We start from the raw sequence: 27,121 nt of genomic DNA on the forward strand, positions 1-27,121 counted from the left end.
TGAAGATTGAAATCACCCACTATTAGTGTATTACCCTTGCTACATGCTCCTCTAATTTCCTGATTAATACTCTCCCAATACTGTAACTGCTGTTTTGGGGGTCTATAAACTACTCCCACTAGTGTTTTCTGCCCCTTGTTGTTTCTTACCTCCATACTGACTGTACATCCTGATTTTCTGATTTAAAATCCTTCCTCTCTACTGTTTTTATCTCATCCTTTATTAGCAGGGCTACCCCCCCACCTCGTTTTCCACATTGTCTATCTTTCCTATACGTCGAATAGCTCGGAATGTTTAGCTCCCACCCCTGGTCTTCCTGTAACCAGGTCTCAGTAATAGCCACCAGATCGTACCCATTTAATGGAGGGAGTTTTGTTTTGAAATATCTTGTGTACTTATTTTTTTTGGGGGGTGGGGGGGGAGAGAAACATCATTTAGCAAGAACAATATACACAAATACTGTTGAATATGTGTAAAGTAAGTCGTGCTTTGTATTACGCAACTCAAAAACTTTGAAAAAATGAATGCCGAATTGTGAAATTTGACCTTGTTTTCGTTGGCAGGTAGATTCACCTCTTAATCTGAAGCATCCACATGATCTAGTGGTTTTCATGAGACAAGAGGCCACAGTTGACTACCTCAAGGAGTTGGAAGTAAGTCGAGTAACTTTTTGACTAAGGGAGAGTGGATGTTTTGGGAAATCTTAATTTTGGAATAATTGTCAGCCCGAGCAAAATTAAATTATCCTGAGCTAAATATCATTGAGCTAGATAATATCAAATATTTTTAAGAAAAATTGCACTGTATTGCATGCAGCACATGCTTCTCGTAATTGTAATCTTTTGATGTTAAAACAAAATTTGTTTCAATAACTTTGATGTTGCTCATTAAAACAGTAGGTGTTTATCTATTCTGCTTGTACACAGAAACACTTAGTAGCTCGCAAAATTTATATAGAAGAAAATGAAGATCGGGACACCGGTTTGGAACAGAGGCATTACAAAGAAGACTCTGACTGCATTAAAGCTAAGGTTCCTCTTGGGGACCTTGATCTATACGATGGAACATACATTTCTTTAGAGAGGAAACATATCAGGTAATTTTTATTCAGTGTGTTCTCCAGTTACTATGCCATGTTGTGCATTATTCTTTGCTTTCAAGCTTTGGACATTACCAGCCACAGCTGTCTCCTAGAATTTGAGCAAGTAGATTGGGTTGACAACTGCTCAACCCATACAAAGTTTAAATGGGGATTAGTTCATTCAAGTGCTATGGTACATATTTCACCTCTGTCCTGTTTAGATTGATCGGAAAAGCAACCCCCATTTATATTTCTGGGTCTCAATTGTCTGAAGAGGGTTTAAATTTATTAAGGAGCTATATTTGCATGACTAGCTCTTCAATATTACAAATCGTTCCTTAAATGCAGATGGTTAATCAATTTGCTCTGGCTGTAGTTATACCGCAACAGTTTGAACATATGTCACAACCACAAAGTGGTTTTGGCAGCTAGTCACAAAGTGTGAAATTGTTTTGTGTGTCTGGAGTATGCTTCTTTACACTGAAATTTGATATGATTTTGTTTTTACAGCCTTCTGCTGCAAAAATCGCAAACTATTAGTTCTCACAATACTGTTAAACCTTTTGTGAAATGTGGATCATGACAAAATGCTCTTTCTTGCAGCCCTGAAGAATACATTGATGCAAAGACCCCATTACCACCAGATCTAGAAAAACCAGACTGCACAAAAATGATGGAACTTCCTTTTAGTATTCATGCCTTTCAGCACTTAAGGGTAAATCATTTTTAGCCCAGCTTACTTGGTAATAAAATAAATTGCAATTAAACTAGTATTTCTCGTAGGTAGGTTAAAGACTGAGTTTCTGATTGGATGGCCAGCAATCTCTTTTAAGATAATTTGTGGCAGGGATGGCCAACTTATGGTATTAACTTAAAGTTGTTGTAAATTTAAGAAAATAAATAAATTTTAAATCTACCAATATTCTTGGTACCAACAGCTCTCGTGGAATGTCTTGTTCATCCAGAGCAGGAGACAGTATATATTGCCCACCACAGTCAGCTTATGGCAAAATTTCCTGTGCTGCTGTTAGTAGCAGTCTCACCTCTGAGTGTCAGAAGATTGTGGCTTCAAACTCCATGTCAGGAATTTCAACACGGTCTAGGTTCACACTCGAATAAAGTGCTGGAGGAGCACTACAATATCAGAGGTGGTATCCTTCGGATGACTCATTAAACCGAGGTTCCATCTGCTGTTCAGGTGGACATTAAAAGATCCCATAGAACTATTTGAAAAGAGAAGGGAGATTTTCCCGGTATCACAGCCATTAACTTTGTGGCTGTTTGTAGCACATTGTTGTGTGCAAATTGACTGGCGCATTCGCCTATTGTTACTACACTTCATAGTAAATCCTGTAAAGTGTTTTGGGATGCCCTCCTGACTTGAATATGCTACATCAAACCAAATATTATTGTTATAAAGTACTGTTGGCTCTAACTCGTGGTCTCATTTGATACACTGTATTAATTGGCAGATTATTGGGAGATCAAAAAGAGATTAAACCAGCAATTAACCTCGAAGTTCTTGTTACTGATACTGGGTGAAAAAAATAATGCAAGCAAAAATTAAAAATATTTCCCACTTAATGTCATTGCCAGAAAAGCCAACAATCAGTCTCATACAAAATGGAGCTGATCGTCATCTGTTTCAGAAGATCTACAAGCAGCTCATTTTCAGAGTGTATTACAGGAGAGATTAACTTTATTTTTGCTTTATCAGGGTGTTCAAGAGCGTATGAATCTCACAGCGCCTGTGTTATCAAAAGAGGATCGTATCTTTCTTAGCTTGTCAAGACGGTTGGGTAGAAACCTAGAAGAAATAGGGCATCGAATTAATGGCGCCTTGCTCAAGGTAAAGTATACGTTTTGGATACTTGTATAACCATTTGCTTTTATTTGCTGATCAAGTTGGGTAATGCAAAGCATTGTGTTATTGTCAGTCATCTTGTTGTTTATAGAATCCCAGCAACTTTACACCAAAGTGGGAATTTGTCTCTTCCTGTCTGAGGATACTAACGTTCCCCCCCCCACCCCATCTATCTGCTCTGATCGTGTACCCATGTTTTTTCTCATTCATAATTTACAATTTTTTTATTTCTGTATTATCTGATATTAATTGGAGTACCTCTAAATTGGATGGTATTGTGCCAGAGTCTGTGGATTATTTTTCCACAATTCACTGCATTTATCGATGACCACATTCTATTGCATCTGTGGTAATGTTTTTACTGTACATCAATAATACATACCTCTGTGCACTGTTACAGAATCTGTGCCACTCCTTTTTCAAATGGGTAGTAGGTTAACAAAAAAGTAAAAGAACTTTGGGTACTATATTCAATAGTGGGGCAGAGAATAGATAAGAAATGTGGATTGGGGAGAATTCCTTTGTTGGTTTGAAACAAATATGTACATGGCTGATGAACTTGGGACTGTATACCTATCTAGAGTCACCTTTGACCACTAAATTACTTCTGCGTGATATTTGTGTGTTCACTTTGCTCTCCTTTCACTTGTTGCACGGATCAATTGCTGAAAAACAGGAAGTTGGCAAGTTGTGGATTCTGCAACTTCCTCACTATGTGGCGAGTGTCAGTTACTTGATCTGATCTAATTGATAATTAACTTGTAGTTTTTATAGTATTCTCTAAAGAGGTGGTAGTTTTTAGCCAATTTTTTTAAAAAACATAGATATGCACATATCCTTAAAAGCACATGTTCAAACATGGTCAAGTATTTTTAATATTGATATACGGGGGCGAGACCGTATTAAATGGAACACAATTTTCTACTTTGCTTGACTTTATCATATCAGTTTTAATGTCTTACCTATTGTATCATATACCCTTTAAATTTGAATTATTTCCTAATATGATAGCTCTCTTCCCAAATCCATTCCTCATTTCCAAAAGAGAGTTAGTTATCAAAGATTGTAGCTTTGTATGAAAATATAAAATAAACTGGTATTGGTTCACTGCATAACAAATGTGTGAGTGATTAACTTGACATGCTTGATCAGTTGCTTCTCAGTATTCAGGATGATGTTTCTTGAGGTTAAATTGGCAGTTTCCTTGTTATTTAATAACATAATCATTCTGACATCTTATATAGCACCTTATCACAAAACATCTTTCACAGTTTTACTGTATTTGTAGTGATTGTGTATTTGTAGGCAGTCATCAAACGTATGCATATTTGCTCAACATTAATTGCACTTTTCCTTTTAGAACATATCTTCATGGGTATTGTATAATATGGCCTCTTTTTACTGGAGGATGAAGAATGAGCCATATCAGGTGGTGGAATGTGCTATTCGAGCACTGCACTTTTCTCCACGGTAAGCTGACAAACATTAAGCAGTGGGAGGGAGGAGAAATCCAAATTAGGGAAATGAAGGAACTTCATATTTATCTGTATTTGCAGTTGTTTTACTAACTGGATCACAGATTTTGAGCAAACGTTTGTGGTTTACTGCTAAAGTTTTGAAAATTCCCCATAAATATAAAACTTGTCCAATAAATTATAGAAGTCAGTTATAACTTGCTTGTTTCGAGTCAATAAACTCAAATATTGCACTATTATGGGGTACAAAGCCAAAATTATTATTATTATTAATACTATTACAGAGAAACCTGAACACATTGTATAACGATAGCGTGGAGTATTGCGTAGGATATAAGAATAATTGGATCAGTTAGTGAAGCTTATTATATCACGTACTCAACATGTTAATTGATTTTTAAAAGTTTTTTGTGCCTTATGGAATAAATACAATAAGCCATATTTTTTATTATCTTTGTAAATTAAATTCTGTTTTTTTTACAAAAAAACCCCACAGGCAACATAAAGATGTAGCTTTGGTGAATTTGGCCAATGTATTGCACCGGGCCCATTTCTCAGCAGATGCAGCCATATTGGTCCATGCAGCAATGGATGTGTCCACAGATTTCCTCACAAACCATTACACTCTTGGAAACATTTATGCGGTAAGTTTGCCAAACGTTCTATCTGATCGTGTTTTTTTTCATCCTTGTTGACGGACCCTCTGTATACAATGAGAATTTCCTCTCGGTACTATCCAGTGTTTCTATATGTACAAGTAATTTGGTCTGAAGAACTGAAGTAATGAAAGTAATGGGGGATATATTCGCAAGATTCTTTAAGGTGTTCCTTTCTACTTATTAAGACATTGAACATCTTACAGAAAACCCTCCAGTTTTTTTTGTAATATCATTACCATTTCCTGTGTTCAGTTTCCTGTGTAATGAGAGCCTTGCTAATCAAATAATCAAGACTTGTCGAACAGATTCTTTCACTTTAATCTCCATATTCTGTGCATTGCGAATGCAACATTCAATTTATGGTGTAATTTTTTTTTCTAGATGTTGGGGTCATATAACACCTCAGTACTTTGTTATGATCAGGCACTGATCATAAAACCTGGTTTTGAACATGCTATGAAAAAGAAACATGCAGTTCTATGTCAGCAAAAGTTGGAGCAGAAGCTGGAGGCACAACACAGGTAAATGACGAGGGGGAGGGAACATTTGATTGTTTTTACTCAGTTGTTTTCTTCCCTCTAAAGCCGTTACTTTTGTTCCTGGACAATGTCTTTTGCAATTGATCTTACCATTTGCTGAGGAAAGACTACAAGAAAACTTCTACGTTATTATTGCTATACTACAGGTTGACCCCATTATAACAAGACTCATTATTCGACTCTGGATTTGACAGCTAATTGTTCCAGTTTCTAGTCGGTAGCAACCCAACAATGATCCACCACCACCTTCAGATTACATCTGCATGCAAATTCCGCAGTCCACATGGATTGATATTTTCCTGTTGTGCTGCACAATTCTCTTGCTTTAATTGTAACTTTTGGTGCCCAGTTAGTGTGGAGATTGTACTACAGCAAGGGTGTTATGAGTAAACTAGCGGATTTCACAATTTCATGCCATAACATTTTAAGGACATTTGAATCAAAAGAAATATTAAGTATCTTTATATGATGCCTTATTATTATTATTGCCCAGATAGATGTCCAAGTCTTATTTGTCACTATTCTATTTGTACTTTTCATTCTCAGTGGTTTTATAATGTATTATTTTGCTTTCTAACAGGTCTCTGCAGCGGACTTTAAATGAACTGAAAGAATACCAGAAGCAACATGATCATTACCTCAGACAGCAGGAGATACTGGAGAAACACAAAGTTATACAAAATGAACAGCTACTGAGAAACATAATCCATGAAACACAAATGGCTAAAGAGACTCAGCTAGGTAAGATCACTGCACTTTGGTGAACAACAAAATTAAATTATGAAATAAAGTTCAAAGGTAAATGATTTCTGAGTTTTTTAGTATATAAATCTTTTGAAATGTTGAGTAAATTTAAGCTCTTGAATATTCTAGTAATATTTGTTTTTGTGTGTGTGAAAAAGCATAATAACGTTGCATTCACGTGATATTTAACGAGCATAAAGGTCAACATTTATGATTTCTGAATAGCATTGACAAAAAAAAGTTTTACTCTCATCAGCTTGGTGGCATTTGTTTCATTAGCTGAATCTCAAATAAATTGGACTTATTGAATGTTGTGTCCTACAGTACGTTTTAAATAGGAGTGTCAAAATTTGTTGCCAGGCTGCCTGCACCAATAAAGTGCTGCATTATTCAAAGCCACCATCTGGCAAGTTTGCGAAAAAAAAAGCAAAGTTATATTGCCAATCCTATCTGTAATCTAGGCCTATTTGAGTAATTGTCACAATACTCAAACCATCACATTGAGAAGCTGATGGACCATGAACACTGTTATCTGGTATTTCAAAATACATTTCAAACACAACTTATTAGTATTTAATATTCCAGTTAAAATTGCAGGAAACTAAATTCAGAATGCAACTTTGTCTTTTATCCAGGAAACCACCAGATTTGTCGCTGGGTGAATCAACAGCAGATTTTGCACTGCCAGTGGGACCGTCCTGTGCGTTACACTAGGGGAGATGTATTTGACAGTGTAGAATATGTGCAGGTAAAAAAGAAGAAATAAAAGTTGCATTTATAGCTGATGCTAGGTGATTGCTTACCAAGCAACGGACACAATGTGATACCTATTCAATTTCCCAATCTCGTTGTAACATATAAAATTTGACCTCAGACTATTGACTGCTGGAGGAAAATCCAGGCTTCCTAGACTACACCAAAATATTATCAACCTCTGATCTTTAAGTTGGTCACCATCTATTCCACAAGCGAGCATTGTTATCGAATCAGCTGAAAAGTGGCTCCAAAAACAAGTTTTCAGCCAAATTAGTACGGCTTATCCTGTAAAAGATTTACCTGGTCAGATCACAATCTGCTTTTAGTTTGCTTACTAGCTAAGATGAGAGTACTGCTGCTGTTTTATGGTAACTATTAACAAAAGCTCCTTATATATCTATTTTCCAATTTTTTAAAAATTTGAATCAAACTTGATGCTTGTCTACGATGATATGTTCAACCAATACTTACTTGATACTTGCATGTTGAGCTTTGAAAGAATTCCCCCCACACACGCACACACCACAGACACACACGGCCACTTATGTTATAGGCAAGATCTCAATCTCCCATTCTGTACATTGATGCGATGTGCTGCTGCCACACGATGACTGTTTAAAGATTAAATGAAAAATGCAATAAAATTTACACTGATTTTTCTTAGTTTGGTGAGGACAGTTCAACTGCTAGTATGATGGCACTTGAGATAAGTTATGATATGAATATGACTTGGAATGACGAAAAACTGCAATTCCCAACACCACCACCAGCAGGTCGATCGGTTTTGGACATATGGGGAAAAGGTTCCTCCATATATAACGTGAGTAAGAAAACACAAAAATGGTCACGTTGGCACTCTTTATCGTCTTTCCCCTCCCCCAAAATAAAACCAAAGCTCATGCAATACACAGCAGCTTAAGCTCCACTGAGCAGAATATAGGTCTGCAACTGTAACCTTGTGCTTCTTTTCCTATCACACCCCATATATGAGGAGGAATTGCCTCGAGCTATGCACTTTCTGCGAGTCTGTCTGAGAGAATGAAATAGGCAGGTGCTTGAAACGTTTTACGTTTTCAGAGACTTGAGATGGGAAAGGAAAACATTGAGCTTGTTTTTTTGTAAAAGTTTCTTTTTTTAAAAAAAATCCTAGAAATTACAAAAATAATAATTCACTGATTTTATACATTTCTTATTCTGCTTTATACTAGAATGTAATGGAAGTGATTAAAGCAAAAAAAAATTAAGTTACAAAATAAATGCATTACTTAAAAGGCTTAATATTGATTCATGTTCTGCTTATATTAACAGGATATTTTGTGGCCAAAAAGATCGGACTGTATGCAATCCTATCCAACAATCCCCAATCCATCTGGTCTTCCAACATACTTTCTACCTCCAGAATACAAAGGTTTTGGGTAAGAATTTGGATACCTGAGTAGCAGGTGTTAAAGGTGCTATACTAATGTAATTTGTCGTTTTACTAAATTTATACATAAGCTGAAGGATAAATGAATTTGAACTTAATTGTTACATCACTGTCCAGGTGGATGTTAAAGATCCCATAACACTCCTGAAAGTGAAGGGATTAATCACTCACTTCATGCCCGCTTATGGAACATTGTGGTGCGCAAAATTGGCTGCTGCATTTAGCTACAAAATACACAGTCACTACATTTAACAGTAAGTCCTGTGAGGTGCTTTGAAACGTAGGATGACCTGATCAGGTACTATATGAAATGCAAGGATTATTATTGTACCTTGAAACATAGTTCTACATAATGTTTTTGAAAATCATGGAAATTGTCATGGTTTTATATATGAAAAATCGAAACAGGTTACAGACCAGCAAATTTATTGTCAAGCTTTTGGCACAGTATCTCAAACTGCTTTACTTTAGACATATATGCATAATCGAACAAAGTCTACTTTCTATCATACATTATCATGCACTAAGTAATAATATTGCTTTGCCAAATAGCATGTCACTTTCACTTCAGTTGTATAAAAGCAATAAGATTGTTTTTCCTAAGCTTCTGATCTCTGATAAATTGTGACGTCTTCTAACTCTACAGAACGCTAAATAACAAAGAAATTATGATTTTCTTTTGTCCAGTGTCTGGTCACTCTTGATGCCTTCAGGAAACGAGGATAGGGCAGGGGCCAGCCATGTTCCAACCTGTTCCTCCATGCTAGATTTCCGCAATAATGAGAAACTTTACCAGTTAGTGAAAGACCTGGAAAAAAGACGAGATTTGCAATCCGGAATACCAGACCACTATGCTAAACAGGTAATACTTCTTTGGAAGCTGTAGTTGTGCAAGTTTTATTGGAGTTGAGAAAAGACAATATCACCTTTGTTAAAGAGAGCTCCTTGACCATTGAGTATTGTAATCAAAAAAATGATTGGATCAATTCCTTTTCTGATGGATAGATTTTTTGCTTTTACAATATGCCGTTACGTGTTCCAGTGACCCCAAGAGTATGAACATAATGGATCAAATTTACGATGCGCAGAATAAACACAGCCACAATACTTTATGTTAAAAGTTCAGCATTATTATAAATGTCTACGTTCCCATTGCAGGCTTTGTTTTACCATTTGAATATTACAGAGGAGGAAGCTGGAGAGGTGATCTCACAGGCTGTTAAAAGGGTGAGTGAATGATACCAAATTTGAGAGGAATTGGAGACCTGGGCATTGTTTTGCACAGTAAATGTACTGAACCCAAAACACAATGCTAATAACAGGCTTGTCCTGAATTTAATAAGTTGAGAAGTTCTAGCTCGAGTATCAGTTTAGGTTACCCAGGTCAACCCAGCAGTTTGTTTTGTTGCCAAATATATACTGCATAACTCATGTAGGTTTGTGACATTTTACATTTTTTATTTGTGTTTATGATCAAATCTTTCCACAATTAGAATGGCAAAGCTATTTAGGTGTGGTCAGCATAGATTTAGTAGTCATTGTTCATGCTTCCATACTATGGGAATATTTAGGATAATTATACCGTATGCCAAATTATAATGGATCTTTATAATGGTTTGATCTAATAGAACTGTGTGAATGTTCTAGTTCTGACCTGTTGTTGAACCTCATTATTAGCATTATCAGCAAATTGCGCCTTGATTAATGTGCCTGTGGATATTTGAATGATTAATTTACAAATTCATTTTCCTCCCAGAAAACTGGTCCACTATGGTTGTTGTTGAATGAAGCAGGTCTGTACTGGCGAGCGATTGGGAATACTACCTCTGCTCTTGCATGCTTGAGACGGGCGTTGAATTTGGTTCCAGAAGACTATATGGACATTCCATTAGTTAACTTAGCTAACCTGCTAATTCATATTGGGTTGCATCAGGATGCCAGCAATCTTTTGCTGAAAGCACTTGCTATTAACAACACAGAGGTAAGTTGTCTAGCAGTTAAATTTAGCGTAACCGATTTAAACTGGTACATTTTTCAGACTCACTTTTAAGGGCAGGCAGTTTGGCTTATTTAGTCCTTATTAGTGAATTGGCCTCATTCATGTCATTTCATCAATTGCAGGTGGGGGTGGGGGAATAATTGAAAAGTACTCTGAATAATGAGCTACTGATAAGGTGTAATTCCACTGCCCAACTCATGCAAATGTACCACTTTTTCAGCAGCTAGTAAAGAGTAAAGTACAAAATTTAACTTGCATGGTGAATTCTCACAGTATACGTTGCCAGATGAAACTAACTTTCCACATTATATTTGAATTACATTTTGCATTCAGGCTGTACAGCAAAAGTAGCATTGAAAAAATCTAGTATTTTTAGTCCTATTAGCAGTGATGTAGACAAACTAATTTTGATTTGTCCCACCATTGCCAAGGTTTGTGGCCAGATATGTACACTTATTAGACATACTTCTGCTATATTTGATGTAACTTTGTGCATCAAAGGTTGAGTTGCTGATAATTATATTCTGGCCATATTGTTATTTAGATGTTGGACTTTAAAAATAGACTCTGAAACACTGTTTCAGAAAGTGAATGAAATGGGAGCAGAAGGAAGAATGAGGGGGAAGTAAAAGTTGCGATAGCTGTTCCATTCTACTCATGTCTGAAGCTACCAAGAGATATCATCTCATGCTGTACTGGGATTCGTTAAGTAGCACTGTCTTGTGGCTGCCTTGCCTAGTTTGCTATTCTTCATTACTGTAACCTAAAAGTGAGTGGCAGACGAGTGAACCATGAGAGCCTCGATAGCCTAGAGTAACCCTGACTTCACCCGACATTCACCAAGACACACCTTCCAGCAGGGGTTGTGTGAGACTTTGTAAGTCATTGGATTTGCCTCAAAACATTTGTAATATGAAAGGCTACCTGACGATGGTGCCATTGAGCCAGTAGAAAAAAAGCACAACACTATTTTTAACACAGCACCAGGAGAAACTTAAAACTGAAATCACCGAATGTTTACATCAGAGAAGGAGGCAGGCAGTTTGGTCCATTATGTCTGTGTTGGTGCAACACTTTTCCCTCTCTCCTCGGCGATCCACTTTTATCCCGTTCCCTGCTCTTTTCTCATCCCTTTCAATATGCCAAGTATTCAGTTTCTTTTTAAATGTTTTTATGGATTTAGCTTTAACACAAATGGTGGTTAAGCATTACGTATCTCAACAGCTAACAATGTGAAAGGAATCTAATAATAATCTTGAAGTGATAATCTGCAATTTATGCCCTTTTTAAATTCACCCAATCAGAAATTTGAAACAAGTTGTAAGATTAACCACGATTCCACCGTTTTGCATGAGGACTATTTTAGCAACGTTGCAGCCCTTCTAGGTTCAATATATGCTGAGTTAGTTGATATCTTTCAGGCAACCACACTAGTGAATGAGTCAGCACCTTCAGAAGAGCAGGGAAGAAAATAATTACAGTCAGCCCCCGAACTAAGTGGGGAGGTCCGGGCCAGCTAGCCGGAGTTTCTGGCTAATCCTAATATATAAAATAAATAAAATTGATTTTTCCTAATGTTTAACAAGAATAAAAAATGTTTTGAAGTATAGACAAAAAACAAAAAATATTGTATAGTTCTGTACTCTCCACTGATGGGATGCAGCTGTGTTTAGATATAAATTGATCATCTACTTCATGTTGGGCAGTGCTGTATGGATGGCTGTCACATTCACCTACAAACACACAGTTTGCATAAGTCTTTTAAACTGTATAATTGCCTAAATCGTACAACCACCCGAGTCCCGTTCAGTTTCCTACCAAAAAACATTTTGATTTATTTGTAGTAGTCTTTTTTGTATCGAATAAACAACTAATTTGTAAAAATGTCTTGGTCCCAATCCTATACATCCTAAATCCTATATAAATCATCTCCTAACTCGTAATGTATGCAAAGTATGCATGCGCAGTGTTCCGTTAGAAACAAGAGCAGGAAGCAAAGTCTTGACCCATTGAGACAAGCGCAGAAAACACATTGTTATCTGTTGGTCATAAGTGATATCAAATGTTATGGTACCGACTGATACAACAAGTTTTACTGTACTACACTTTACAATAGTTCCCATTAAGCATTTGATGACTTGATAGATTTATTAAAAAAAAGTACTGAACTGCTAAAGAAAATCATAAACTTTGGTGATCCATTTTGTTTCTGCTTGTTAGCCACTGACTTTTTTAAGCTTGGGAAATGCGTACCTGGCTATGAAGAATGTGAGTGCAGCTCTTCAAGCCTTCAGGACAGCATTGGCGAAAACAACAAGATGTCTAGAATGTGACAACCTGAACAACCTGAAATTAATACGTTGTTTGCAGTTTTACCCATTCCTATACAACCTCACATCATCCAAGTGCTCAGGTAAATGGTAGCAAAGAAAATGTTATGGACAAATATTCAAACTTTTATAATGGTCTTTATTTTGGTGAAGAGGAAGTAAAGTTATCAGATACCTTATCTCATTTTAACCCAAAGATGTTTCCTCATAAAATCGCCTTTTTCCTCAGTACTGTCTACAGCCAATTGGCTTAAAGCTTCAGGTATCCAGAACTGATCAGTCTAACCGTTTAAGTCAAACAATTGTTTTGGTCAGCCAGGTGTCCGACACGTGTGGAAACTCATCACCGTGATTTAGAGTATCTGAATCAAAGAGAGTTCCATGCATCCCAACTATACATGGAAATTCCTGAGATATTTATGGGAATAGAATGCACACACTCTTCCTGGAGGTTTGGTTCAATCTCCCTGTTGGGGTACAGCAGAAGTAAACCAGCTACTTTGCAAATTACAATGCCCCATTCTTCTGCGTTCCAGAAAAACTGCCACATGAATATATGTGGATACAATATAACATGAAGATGTTTGTTTTATTCCCACTTGTTACATGGTAAATACTCTTAAGATTTCTTTACCTTGTTCAAATTACATAGATTACTTAATTGGTATATTTTTCAAGTGAGTATTACTGTAGCACCCAAGGTCATTTCCTGCCACTTACCATCTTTTTAAAAGATGGTGAGCAAACCCCATCTGGAATTTTTTTTGAAAAGAAACAAAATGATATGTAGCTCTATGAAGACACATTCGCGAAACCCATAAGAATTTATAGCTCACAAGTAGGCTGATCTGAATGCTCATGAATTACCTGTGTTAGTTATCAATGCCACGGATGGGATACAAATTGTATCCCACTAATTATAGAATCATAGAATTGTACAGCACAAAAAGAGGCAATTCAGCCCATCGAGTTTGTGCCGGCTCTTTGAGCAATTAATGTCAATCCCACTCCCCAGCCCTTTCCCCATAACCCTGCAAACCCGTGCTCCTCAAATACCCATCCAATGTGTTTTTAAAAGTAGCTAGCGAATCGGCCTCGACCACCTTTTCAGGCAATGCTTTCCAGATTCGAACAACTCTCTGCGTGAAAAAATGTCTTCTCACCTCCCCTCTGCTTCTTTTAGATACTATTTTGAATTTGTGACCTCGAGTCACCGACACACCCGCCAGTGGAAACAGTTTTTCCCTTTCTAACCTATCAAATCCCCTCATGGTTTTGAAAACCTCTATTAGGTCTCCTCGTAACCTTCTCTGCTCCAATGAGAATAATCCCGGCCTCTCCAGCCTTTCCTCATAATCAAGGTCCCTCATTCCTGGTACCATCCTTGTAAATCTCCTCTGCACCCTTTCCAATGCCTTAACATCCTTCCTATAGTGTGGTGCCCAGAACTGGGTGCAGTATAACTGAGGCCTAACCAGTGTTTTATGTAGGTTAATCATAACCTCCTGACTCTTGTACTCTATGCCCCTATTTATAAAGCCTAGAATCCCATTTGCCCTTTATACAGCCTTATCTACCTGTCCTGCCACCTTCAAGGATTCATTTACCTGCACCCCCAGGTCTCTCTGTATATATTATATATAGACCCCCAGGTCTCTCTGTATATTTCAGAATATATTTTATTTATATATGTTAAAAATGAGATTCTATAAAGCAGAATATATTTCATGCTGATGTGCATGGGACAGATTGAAGGGAGATCAAAGTTCCAGCATTAATGCATTGTATTTGAGTCAAAATTCTTTGTGCAGCTTTCTCCCAAATTGAGCACCTCTTACAGCAAAAAGCATTGGTGCAGTACTAAAACAAGACTTTCATGGTGAATTCTCATTCTCAGCTGTTTGAGAAGTGTCTTCCTAGCAGGGAAAGTGAGAAAATGAAGAATAATTAAGGAGGAAAGTCTGAATAACTGCCCTTTTGTGGCTTGTTTTTTAACTAAATCTAATTTTCTAAATGATGGTTTTGGGACGTCCTCCCGACGTGAAAGGTGCGATACAAATGTAATCTTGTTGTTGTTGTTGATCTACATTGTGTTTTTTTGTCTTCATTGTGTCCAGGATAACTTTTTGTGACCATTAATTTCTTTTATATTTTCTGCATGTTGTTGGTATAGTATTCTGTGTGATCTCTTGCTTAGACCCAGAACACAACTGCAGCTAGTGAGATGTCAAAACACTGAACCCCACATTTTGCTCATCATAGTGAGCACCTACCATTATTGTAATTATGTGACTTCCAAGAATCTTCAGTGAGAATGATGTAATCATCATTCAGGGAAAGACAATATAGTGACACCTAACACCAGTGCCCAAGGGCTGGGAAGGGTAAAATTCAGCAGGATTTGTGCTCCTGAGCACTGCTAAGTGACCCTTCCTAGAAAGTGCGTGTGTTTGCACATCAGTGAAGAGAGCATCAGGCTGGATTCCCAGAGGTTTAGCCTGCTAAAGGTGGAATTATCACAGCATGAATCAGCATTTTCAGGAGAGGAAGAAAATTGAAAGGAGTAAAAAAAGATAATTGCTTCAGATTTTGTGGTGCTCGTTTTTAACTTTGTAAAACACTAATCAGGGTTGGTTTTTTTATATATATATGTGTGTGTGTGTATATATATATATATTATACACATTCCCCAGGATTCTATTAATTCCAATTAACAATGTGACTCTTGAAAATGTACAAATTTAATGGCTGTTTGACTGGATTTCTGCCTTAAAACAAACAAACCATCGCTAAAAAGATTTGCTTTTTTGTATCTTGGTGCATTTAAGTGGATCACATCTCCTTTGGGCAGTTTATTTCCAATACCAGCCGCATAGGATGCAATGTAAATATGTCAGACTTGAGTATCCATGATGGAAATAAAAAGCATTTTTCAAGCTGTAATTAAGATTCAGGCCACAGTCCCATTCAGCCTGCTAGTCTATTTTTAGCAGCGGTCTGCATGAGAGGCAGTGGTAATAACATTACCCAGTCTGTTTTATCTGCTGACGTGGAGAGTTAATTTTAGATGTCTTACACTAGGTATGGGTCCTTTTCCAAGACATGCTGGAAGTACACTGTAGCCGAGTAAACGCGTCACTAAGTACGAAATTCACCATAACCTGTTCCTTTCCTTTGCTCTAGGGAATAGGCTTGAATGAGCAAGATATTAATGGATATTTTTTAAAATTCCATGTTTGAAATGCCCTCAATCATTTTTCTCTGTGGACATAAGTTGGGCTGCAATACAATGTTCTTTTTACCTTTTACTCTTTGTCTTACATATTAGTTTACAAATTCAATGTAATTATTAATGGAAGTCTTACCAAATAAGAATTTTAAACAAATACAGTTCTTCTGCTTGTATTCTTGGGTTGATTTAAATAAACTTCCATTGTATAATTTTGATACTCTACTTTGAGTTTCAGGATGTTGACTTGAGGGCAAAATATTGTAACATATTCATCAAAATATTATTTTAAACCACCATTGGATATTAAAATGTTGGCTGTATGAATTCTTGCATCAAGTTTACAATGCAAGTGAAGACCATGATGTCGCAATGGTGGGACTCCAAAGCATGGAGTGGGGAGATGTGACATATGCATCAACAACTCTCTAAAAACGTATTGTTTATGCCATCAGAAATGCACCTGATGGTGCCCAGATATTTACACATCTACAGGAAAGAGGTTGAAGCATCCTGGTTCACTTCCACTTACTTGTTCAGTGACCGGCTTGTAATCTGCCTCTTAACCAAAGAAAAATATCTGGAGTGGCACCCTTGATTTAGAGAGCATAGAAGGGTTCCTGATCCTGACTGCTATGTAGTGATTCCTGCCAGAAGAAAATTGTATGTGCAGTTCGGTTTCGATGCATTCACTGTCGTGTTGCCTGTCAAATGGCCAGGTACTGGAGTGTGACAGCTTGTGAACTGTACCCTAACAGCTTTATGAGAGAAGAGAAAGGGGGAAAATTGGCAAGTCTTCCCCAATTTTCCCCCCTCCATATTTTGACCTGTATATGTGACCTATTCACTTGTATATTAAAAATCCCACTTCATATATGCTAAAGATCCTACTGTCCCTCATCTTACTGTCACAGGATCAACTATTGCCTCAAGCTCCTCATCTTCCCCCAACTTTAGGGTGTATTTTTGACTTGTGTAAAACCTGGTTCTTTTTATTCAGCTTAATTATAGAAAGGTTTACTTTATCGTTTTTATTAGCATTACATCTTTTACTTTAAATCTGAATTCAGCAAAAAACATAATTAGAACTATTATAATGATTTCTTTAATGGATGTGATATTTTGCAAAACATAATCCATTTGAATGTACAAGCATTTGTATAAAAGTGGAGCCAAAACGTGCATGCACATCTGCCCTTAAATATTGTTTTTTTTGTGTAATATATATATATTTATATATAGAATTCTGAGTGATAAATGGCTTCTGACTGCTTGAATTATAACAAGATAGATTTGACACAATTTTCAAGTTGCAAACCTGTGAATGTCCTGAGGCTCAACTGATCTGTTTTGTGTATCTTTCATCTAAGAACATTGTGCTCTTGTTCTACCTTCAAAAAAAGCCACCTCCAGGCTATAAATAAAATTTAGGCACAGGTTCTGCACGCTCTGTGAGCTATACTTGGTGTCAATCTACATCACAAATGCAACACCATTGCCCATTCTGTTTAATCTGCTGCTTGGTGTGAGCTAATTTTTATTCTTATTGTCCTTCCTCCCTTTGTGTGCCCTGAGATTCACTGTTCACGTCATTCAAGACGAAATGAGAGCATCATCAACGCATTATTCAAACTTGAGGCAATTTAGCTGAAATATAATGAAAATTCCTAGATTGCAAGTGCTTTCACCACAAAGGAGTGTCCCGTTCATCTTTTCTTTTTGAGGGGTGTGGTAATGGTATGAATGTTTCAAATTGGGCATCATTTTGCCCTATATATCTAGAGTTTAAAATGTGAATTGGGGATTTTTTTTTGTAAACGAAGCGAAATAGATGGATTGTTGTTATTGAAATATTAAGATTGCCAATGTAGTATGTCAGTGCTGTATACAAACAATGTTGCATTGTTTCATCTTCTTCCTAGAAGGAAACTGTTACAGCGGGGAACAAGATGTGGTAATTGACGAGCATCAAAGAGTCGCCAAAGCCACTAAGGAAAGAAACCGAGAGGAGGCTTCTCATCCATTCAAAGACTCAGTTGGAGATTCCTCACCATCTGACCTTAAAAGTAAGACTAGTTATTGATTCCATCAGAGGCAAATAATTTGGATGTTGTTTGGATATGAAAAAGTTAATTATGAAATGATTTTTTTAATATATCTGTAGGCTGCCTGAATATTACCCGGCATATTTATGCATTAATTGAAAACTATTCCAAAGGGTATGACAATTTTGTTGCAACCGTTAGCTAGGCCTGTCAATGAGAAGTAATTTAAATAGACTTGAAAGAATTACCAAAAACAATCTACAGACTTATTAAACGTAGAAGTTTTTCCAATGTAAACAGTATGGAACTTATAATGTGCACCTATAAATTTGTCATGATAAACCACTGATAAATTGCCTCCCAGCTTAAGTACAGCGTGAGTCAGATGTCACGCAGGGCTGTTACTCACATTGTGACTAATTTCCAAAGTTGTCAGAAACTAATTTTCAATTTTTGTATCATTATTCTTTTGATCTTTCTTGCATCTGAATTCAGGAGGGGTTTTGTAAGGTACACTGATGTCTACTAGGAAAAAGCTAGTCATTTTTCTTGAGACTGCCTACATCTGTCAAAAGAGAATGTTTGTTCGTCATTTGAATTTGTGTCTTAAATGTTTGGTCTAGTTTCGTTTAAATTATAAATACTGTGTTAAAATAGCTGAGTTCCAGATATTATTGAAGGTCAAAATGTATTGAAGAAATTTCTGGGCTTAGATTTAGACCTGGGTGGAGAAGACGTCATATGCCCCTTAGTTCTTCAATCTACATTGATGATCTCTTAATCTTTGGCTTTAAGAGATATAATATCTGGAATCACTGGTTAATTTTATGGTGATTGTATGGTATGTCATGCCATTTAAGGTTTTGTTACAGATTACTCCAACATGCCTAGTCCATAACATTTAGATGTCGCACAGTTTAATCATGAAACTGTTTATACCTCGGAAAATTCATATGAAAAGAGCCCATTATTTACCTAATGTCTGTATCTTGATAACTGCTTTACCTTTTATAAGTTGCTAAGATATTCATATTTCTACCTGCTCCATTATTAAATCGGTAAGAATAATTTGCCAATAAATATTTTAAATTTACAATTTTATTTGTTCAATGTTGACATCTGGATTTTAGTTTAGACCCTGTAAAAATAAGAATTTTCCAGAAATAAGATAGCTTTCTGCAAACACGATTTTATTCAAAATCTATAGAGAATTGTTCGCTTTACTTTTGTGTGATAACCTGTGATCGTGGTTTGTCTGTAGATGTAATTGTAACAGAAAACAACAGCACTGACAGAAGTGAAATCTCCGAAACGTTGGAGCCCTCTAAAGGTCCTCCTCCTACAGCCAACATCTTTGAAAATACTTGGCCCTCGGAAGAAGACCTGCTAGGAGCATTTGAGGGAGCATTTGAAGTCAAAGGCCATCGGGTAGACTTGCAGGGTATTCGGGTTTTGAAGAAGGGTGTTCAGGATGGAGTGCCAGGATCCTGCTTTGGAGATTGTGAAGACGATGACGATGAGGAGGCAGAATGGGTAAGTTAAGTTATGACAGAACAAACTTTTTTTTTTGCCAGCGTGGACACTGAAGTTACACAACAAACAGGATTAAATAAAAAGGGATATTGATCTAAGTTGGTCTTCATTCCCACAACAACTCATATTCATACTTTTATGAATATGACTGGTATGAATTCATCTGTGGCTCCCAGTGGGCAATTCTCTTTGTGACTCAGGCAATCAAAGATATATATTTTATGGTGTGAGATGCGCCAAACAAAAATCATTTAGCTGGCAAATATTCAATTCTCATCCAAAAAAAAAACTCTTTGACCACTTCTGTGATAGAAATAAAGAATTCAATTTGCATCCATTATATGTATTTAAAGGAGTCCATGGATGTAGACTATTTTATCTTGTGGAGGAAGAATTGTGATGTCTCTCCAGTATCATGATAACCTTGTGTGTGGCCTTGTTCAAATATACAAGACAATACTGTTAATGGCCTGAGAGAATTATATTGTCTGGGTCATTTCAGTGAACCAAAGGAGATCTTGTCGATCTAGTTTCTCAGTTTTAAGAAAAAGTAATCACTGTATTTTCACTTCATATAACTACCAATTCCTATTAGCACAAAGTCATCTTAGATCTAATCAAAGCGCTCATTGCCATTCTCTCTACATTTTATTTCCTTTTGAAAGATTCTGAAATGAGTCATAATCTGGAAGTAGAACTGATCAATTGTTGCAAATAGATCTGATGTAACTGTTCACAAATGCTTTGATTTGCGTGATGTGAAATGTTAAGAATGCAAAATGTCCCGAAAAGTTAAATACTAAAAAGAAGTGTTCCTTCTTTTAAGTTCCTTCTGCTCACAAAACCATCTCCTGAGAAATTTTGAATAATAGCATGTTCTGTACCATTCAGAGAAAACAAATCCTGAATAAATTGACTAATATTAGTCACTCTTTCTTAACTTTACATTTTTTTAAAATCATTGCTCAATAAAAAGTATTATTTCTTTGATTTATTTTCTTAATTAATGATTATACATAGACCGGAAAGTTTTATATGGTAGTAACATAATATGGTGGAGTTCAAACATTACTTGAACCTTAGTGTTCTGTCCTTAAAACACACACCACCAACATGATCATTTTATTTTAATATATAAGGGTGGAGTTCGTGTAAACCTTTTTTTGTCAAGAGATTTTGGTAGAAACGGGTGTTACAGTATGTTTTTAATTAAATCATGCGATTTACTGAAGTGCTATTACACTCTAATAACTGCAGTGATCAAGGTTTATTTCTCCGCATGTTGCAGAGTAACTGCGGATGTTGTATTTATAATAAACTAATGACTCTTAATAAATTCAGCATTTACTATTCATTTTTTTTTAAAAACAGATAACTGTTCAAGTTAAGCGAATCAAGAAGCCAAAAATAGACAGCTTGGATACTCAGGAGTACAATGGCCGGAATACTGAAAATAATGATGGTTATCTGGTAAATGAGGAAGATTATGGTCACTTTCGTTCTGCATTTGAAATAAGTGGCCCTAAGGTGCCCTCTCCAGGACCGCAAGGTAAAGTTACCTATGAAGCTGACGATTCTGATTCAATTGCTAATTTTGGTGTGTATGTGTCTCAATTCTTGCATGCTAGTGTATCACTGTTAACCGTGTGACATTAACACTCGTGAAGAGCACTGTATGCTTTGTGGGTTTGAACCATATCATTTGTTGGATTCTAAAAGAGTGTATATAAAATCATGGCACATTAAGAATAGCATTTTACACTTTTGTGATGTACCCTTCATTTGTTAATATTAGCCATGCGTTATACTTGAGTTAAAATGAATGGTCAGAACACTCAATGCAAACAGCACTATTTTCCCACACAGCTGCTATAGTATTAATAGAATGCTTCCACTTGTGCTTTCTCTTAATATCTATTTTTTAAAAATATGCTTGCATTCATTTTAATTTTTTTTAACATTAATCGTGTTGAAAATTTGCAAAATGTGATTAACTGCACAGAACCTGTGGATCTGATCGTATAGACACTTTGAATATGTTTTACCATGTACCTATGTTTAGATAATTTAATACATTATTAAATACACATTTTTTTCTGAATAAGTCATTCTATGTTAAGAACCATTTGAACACTGGATAAATTGGATAAATCGTATGTCAATTTACTACTACAATTTTGTGGCCTTACTAATTTTTGAGCTTGTAGTTATTTAAAAATAAATGACCACATACATTACGTAGTTATTCCAGGCAGACTGAAGAGATGTGACTACACTGGTCCCACTCTTATCTGCTATCAACTGAACAAATGGTTATATTGACAGCAATGATAGTATGGTAATACTTACTCTTTCCACTGCCTAGGTATCTCTATGCCATAAAACACTATACTTTGCCCAAGTTGTTGGACAAACCATGCGGTCTCCTTTTTGCCACTTTGTACCAGCCATTGGGACATTCGTGCAATGGTTTGGGGTCATTTTCTCTCTGATTTTTTTTCTCATTTCTTGCAGTATTTAATAAACATAGATTTTCAATGGCATGTGTTAATTTCATCCAGAAGCCATTTTTGCCGAAACTCAGCTGAAGGTCATTTATTGCTTCGTATTATCCTTCAGCCCAAATACACGGTGTTTTAAAATGTTTTTCCATGATAATTCAGCAAGAGACGATCCTTTCCTTTGCTTGAGAGAGATGTCTTCACTATCACAGAGCAATCTGTCAAACAGCCAGTGAGGCCAGTGATTACTGAAACAAACAGCCTAAACCTATAACTATCTAATTTGAAAGCTGCTGGGACTTGTTTCATTTTTTATGAATCCAATGCAAGCAGATGTAAATAGAAACGGTCATTTGTCATATGTAAGTTCTGCTGCTTGTAGCTTGACTTAATCTTTCTGAAATGTTTCAGGGAAAAGGCGAGATTATATCAGCCTTGGGTGGCCCAGCCCTGATGAATGCCTGAAAATCCGTAGAGTGGAACTCACAACTGTAGCTAGCACGTGGCTAGCAGTATCAGCCAAAAATATAGAGTAAGCCAACTTTTTTGTCATTTATTAATAGCATGAACTTTTAATGTTACAGTAATAGTGAGGCTGAATACCCTGGGAAATGCTGTTTGTGTCAAACTTTTATGTCAATTCAGTCATCATCTATTAACAATGAACGTATTCTATTTTGTGTTTCTACAGTATTACAGAACATATTGACTTTGCTACACCACTGCAGGAACCAGCAGTGGAACCTGTGTGCAATGCCAATCTCCCTGCCAGTATGCATACCTTAGACCATTTGTATGGAGTGGCAAATCGACTCAGTATACATTATACTGGAGAGAGCCAACTGAAGGAGGTTTGTTTAACTGGAGAAGGTCTCTCAAAATGTCATTTACTTCATATTTTTAATTTATCAGCTCTTCCGTTCATTACTTTTTAACAACAAAAAATGTGCTGTAGTAACAAACCCCCAAATAACTAATGCAAAATCCAACTTCACAACTTTAAGGGAAAAAACTGAAGCAAATGATTGACGTGGGTCTTTGCTGGGAAACATTTGAGGTTGCGTATTATAGACTATTAGCTTAAAGATTTAAACTAATTTCATTCAATAATTGTTCAAACATCTTGACAAGTGACAGATTGTTGCATGCTGTCTCAATGGATGTGATCATTACAAGTCTACTTTTACTGCACACTATTTGCACTAAAAACTACAAAAGGACAGCTAATTTAAAGCCAAGTGATTAAAGCAGTTTGTTTGCCTCTAAATTTTGATCCAATTTTACCTTCCTAATTTAGTCTGGATTTCAATTCAGAGATAGTATATGACTGGTGTTATCTGTTTTTTTAAATCTTACTGGAGATGACTGGATCAATACATATTGGTGTATTGGTTAATAAGTTACTGAATTTAAAATATATTGGATGAAAGAAATAACTGGTGTTGAAAATATCTTGTATGAACAGAAGATTAAAAACTGGTTGCAAAAGGGCTATGGCAGGTCAGATTCCAACAAACTAGTATGAAGCAATTCACCTTGTCCTTTAGGCTCCAGAATTACATCTTCATAATGATATTTGGTGAATCAGGTTACTGCATTTCACAGATCCATTATCTATACAATTCTCTGTATCTTGGTTGGTTCCAAGATTGCGATATATTGGTAGCAATACACAACGTCTTGACACAGTTAAACTCTAATGTTTCTTCTTTGTTTCTTTCCATTAGGTTTTACAGAACCTAGGCAAAGAGAAGTATCCACCTCAGTCTTTTGAGCAGGTTGGAACACGGATTGCCAAGGTGTTGGAGAAGGTAAGTTTATGAATATGACTTCAGTGTTTTGTTTGATTTGAATTGCAATTATAAAACACAGGGTTTCACCTGTCATTCTATAAATACATCTTTGGGTGCTCGTGAACACGTTTGTTGACGAGATACAATTTAACATTCTTTGCCTATTGTGGATGTTTAATTGTATCCAATCAACAACTGAGATTGAAAACAGAGACCAAATCCCAAGAGTTTTTTTTAAAAGTACCATTTGGCTTTATTTTATATTACTCCTGTTATAGCTTGCTGCTGAAGTACAAGGCATCTTATCGATATCATCAAATAAGAATGACTTGGATCGGACCCAAAGCCTTTATGTGACACAATAGTGGAATATGTTGGTTTACCACCACATAGTTTAACTTATTTTTACAAATATTAGTTTTATATTTTCGTATTTCTCTACAGATCAGAAACATCAAAGATCAGCATTGGACAAAGTATAGGAAATAAAGCAAATATTACCGATAGAGTCCAAACCAAAACTTTCCATGAGCAATGTGTATCCATTCCAATTTAGATTACCATTCTTCTGTTGCTGTATTGGTGGCCCATATTAATGATTCCTTTTTTAAATCAGAATCAAACATCCTGGGTGCTTTCAAGTATGGCTGCACTGTATTGGAGGGTCAAAGGCCAAGGGAAGAAAGCTATTGACTGTCTACGTCAAGGATTACACCACGCACCCCATCACATGAAGGTACTAGTTCAGCTGGTTTCGAAGTTAAATGCAGAATAAGTGGCATCTGCTGAAGTCACAATTCTACTTTGGGTCACTTTGGTGATAAGTGTGTTTATCACATTGAATATATCTAAATATGCCTGAGGTGGAGACCCTGACACCACCCTCAACAATTGGTTTGCAGCACTCAAGAATTGCTTATCGGGATACAGAATTTTCACTCAAAAGACTGAGTAGCCAGTCAGCAACCTGCTAACCAGCAAACAAAAGCTGCAAAGTCAGAACAAATGCATAGCATGAAACTCATCAGTTTGATTCTGTTTTTCTGCTTTCTTCCGGACAGGATGTGCCGCTGATAAGCTTGGCAAATATATTCCACAATGCTAAACTATGGGATGATGCAATTGTGGTTGCTACTATGGCAGTGGAAATTGCTCCACACTTTGTTGTAAATCACTTTACACTGGCTAATGTCTATGTAGCAATGGTAAGTGACCTGAATTGAAATACCCTTTAAGTCAACTGATGAGACAGAATTTTCTTTTCAACTAATCCAAAATCTTTGTGTTGGATTGAAATTGTTTTAATGTTTCCAACAGTTAACAGGGCACCAATTTGTGGAGAGGGAATTAGGTGAAATATAACGTATTTGCACTCCCTTAACTTCTGTATATTATGATGCATTATGAATAGTAATTTACCATTGTCAGGAATAGGTCTAGTCACCCGAAAAACTGTTGAATTGAAACATCAGTGAAATACCAATTGTACACCCATAAATCAGCCAGTTGCTTCCTGTTGTCTTTGCCACCCATTCTAGAAGATAGAAAAAAGTCTGGTGATTGGAATAATTATTTGTTTGACAACTGATCTGAATTTTTATGGGGGAAAATCAATTGGTTTTAATCAAAATAAATCAGCTAAAATGCCATTCTGTGTTACCTAGTGCCAATTTTTATGAGGCCGCTAAAATTATTGGATAGGCTAAGACTTTTCTGAGTTTGAACTGTACATGTGTTATGAAGCAATGAAAAAACTGTCAAAGTAGAAGAGAGGGAATTTAATGCAACAAAGATTTGTTAATGAGTCCCGGAGCCACTCACTGCTTAAGAATGTGGCCAATGGAAAATAGAGTGGAGAGGGAAGAATTCTTGAAAATGTGTAACTGAATCAAGTTACTTATGTCAATAATGTCTACTGTTCACGTATAACATGAAACATCTTCATGTGCTATTTGGTTTGAAGAAAGTAACAGAACTTGAACATTGAGGCAATATTTTACATCTCTCAAGATGAGTAGACTACTTCAATATCCTCAAGAAGTTAATACTTTTGTCTTGTTGGCAGGAGGAGTACGAAAAAGCAATGCGATGGTATGAGTCTACTCTGAAACTACAACCAGAGTTCGCACCAGCAAAAGATCGTGTTCGTACAATCCAGTGTCATTTGTTGCTGAAAAAGGGGAGGCGTTCTCCATAAGAATGAAAACCTAAACATGAAAATTAGACTTAACTGTTTGCTTTCGACCAGTGAAGCTGGTATCTGTCCGGCTGACTTGAGAGAGTTTGTATTTGTGAGAAATGTTTAAATCAGTGGATGGAAAATCAAGAGCTCTGGGACAAAGCTTTAAAAAGTATTGTAGGTATCATACCTTTTAATATAATTACAGGAAAGAAAAATTAAATGCATCAAGAAAAAAAAATGTAAGTGGCATTGATTTTGCATTTAAAAAGATAATGTACAACCGGTTCTCAGATTGTTTATGTATGCAGGATCGAGTCAGAAACTGCACTTTAATTATAAATTCTTGTGGGTGATAAGAGGGCACCTATTTGTAGGTGAAACAATAAACCATTTCTTAACAATTGTGAGATGTCTTATTTTATGCTTTTCCCATCTGTTAAAAGTTTTATACTTGAAGAATCCAGTAGGGGATGCTTGTGGGAAAAGCAAGTTGATTCAAATTTTTAATTTAAGTAGATGAAAAAACCGCATACAATTCACGCTTTTGACCCAAAACAATTTAATGTTTAGAACTACTGCATTTTATAGTATTACCACTTTTAAACACAGTCATGATAACTTGTAGGACATTTCAAAGCACTGGAGCTAACAGTATTACTACAATATTTAACCTCAGTCGTGACTTGTAGGAAAGCAAATGCAATTGAAATGAATGAGGTGCACTTTTTCCAAAATGAACATTTAAATGTTTCAATATGTACATATGTGTCACTGATTAAAAACGTATGATCCAAGAGCACGTGGGTGATAAATAGGTGCCCTCGTATCACCCATCATTTATTTTGAAATGATACTCTGATCTGTGCAATAATATAATTTGCATAAGGAGAGATGCACATAAAAAACTAATGCAGGTTCGCCAGTTCTTGATTTCTCCAAAGGCAGTTTTTCATTCATTCAGCCGT

The 27,121-nt window shown here is 36.2% G+C and overlaps 1 protein-coding gene across 1 annotated transcript in view; it reads left to right on the forward strand.

The window, feature by feature from the left end:
- The window catches only part of ttc17 (tetratricopeptide repeat domain 17), a 32,740-nt gene extending 6,183 nt beyond the window's left edge, over positions 1 to 26,557 (forward strand). Inside the window, exons 2-25 of the mRNA XM_042341579.1 lie at positions 564 to 653; positions 927 to 1,096; positions 1,685 to 1,796; positions 2,799 to 2,930; positions 4,306 to 4,415; positions 4,917 to 5,064; positions 5,461 to 5,600; positions 6,199 to 6,359; positions 6,998 to 7,110; positions 7,783 to 7,938; positions 8,427 to 8,533; positions 9,232 to 9,406; positions 9,703 to 9,771; positions 10,301 to 10,525; positions 12,764 to 12,956; positions 18,025 to 18,168; positions 19,409 to 19,680; positions 21,052 to 21,229; positions 22,593 to 22,713; positions 22,873 to 23,032; positions 23,909 to 23,992; positions 24,591 to 24,710; positions 25,036 to 25,179; positions 26,040 to 26,557. Coding sequence (XP_042197513.1) covers positions 564 to 653; positions 927 to 1,096; positions 1,685 to 1,796; positions 2,799 to 2,930; positions 4,306 to 4,415; positions 4,917 to 5,064; positions 5,461 to 5,600; positions 6,199 to 6,359; positions 6,998 to 7,110; positions 7,783 to 7,938; positions 8,427 to 8,533; positions 9,232 to 9,406; positions 9,703 to 9,771; positions 10,301 to 10,525; positions 12,764 to 12,956; positions 18,025 to 18,168; positions 19,409 to 19,680; positions 21,052 to 21,229; positions 22,593 to 22,713; positions 22,873 to 23,032; positions 23,909 to 23,992; positions 24,591 to 24,710; positions 25,036 to 25,179; positions 26,040 to 26,171 — 3,456 coding nt within the window. The 3' untranslated portion in view covers positions 26,172 to 26,557. The remainder of the gene's footprint in view (positions 1 to 563; positions 654 to 926; positions 1,097 to 1,684; positions 1,797 to 2,798; positions 2,931 to 4,305; positions 4,416 to 4,916; positions 5,065 to 5,460; positions 5,601 to 6,198; positions 6,360 to 6,997; positions 7,111 to 7,782; positions 7,939 to 8,426; positions 8,534 to 9,231; positions 9,407 to 9,702; positions 9,772 to 10,300; positions 10,526 to 12,763; positions 12,957 to 18,024; positions 18,169 to 19,408; positions 19,681 to 21,051; positions 21,230 to 22,592; positions 22,714 to 22,872; positions 23,033 to 23,908; positions 23,993 to 24,590; positions 24,711 to 25,035; positions 25,180 to 26,039) is intronic.
- The last annotated feature ends 564 nt before the right edge of the window (positions 26,558 to 27,121 follow it).

The sequence above is a fragment of the Callorhinchus milii genome, unplaced genomic scaffold (assembly GCF_018977255.1).
Source record: "Callorhinchus milii isolate IMCB2004 unplaced genomic scaffold, IMCB_Cmil_1.0 Scaffold17, whole genome shotgun sequence".
NCBI classification, from domain to species: domain Eukaryota; kingdom Metazoa; phylum Chordata; class Chondrichthyes; order Chimaeriformes; family Callorhinchidae; genus Callorhinchus; species Callorhinchus milii.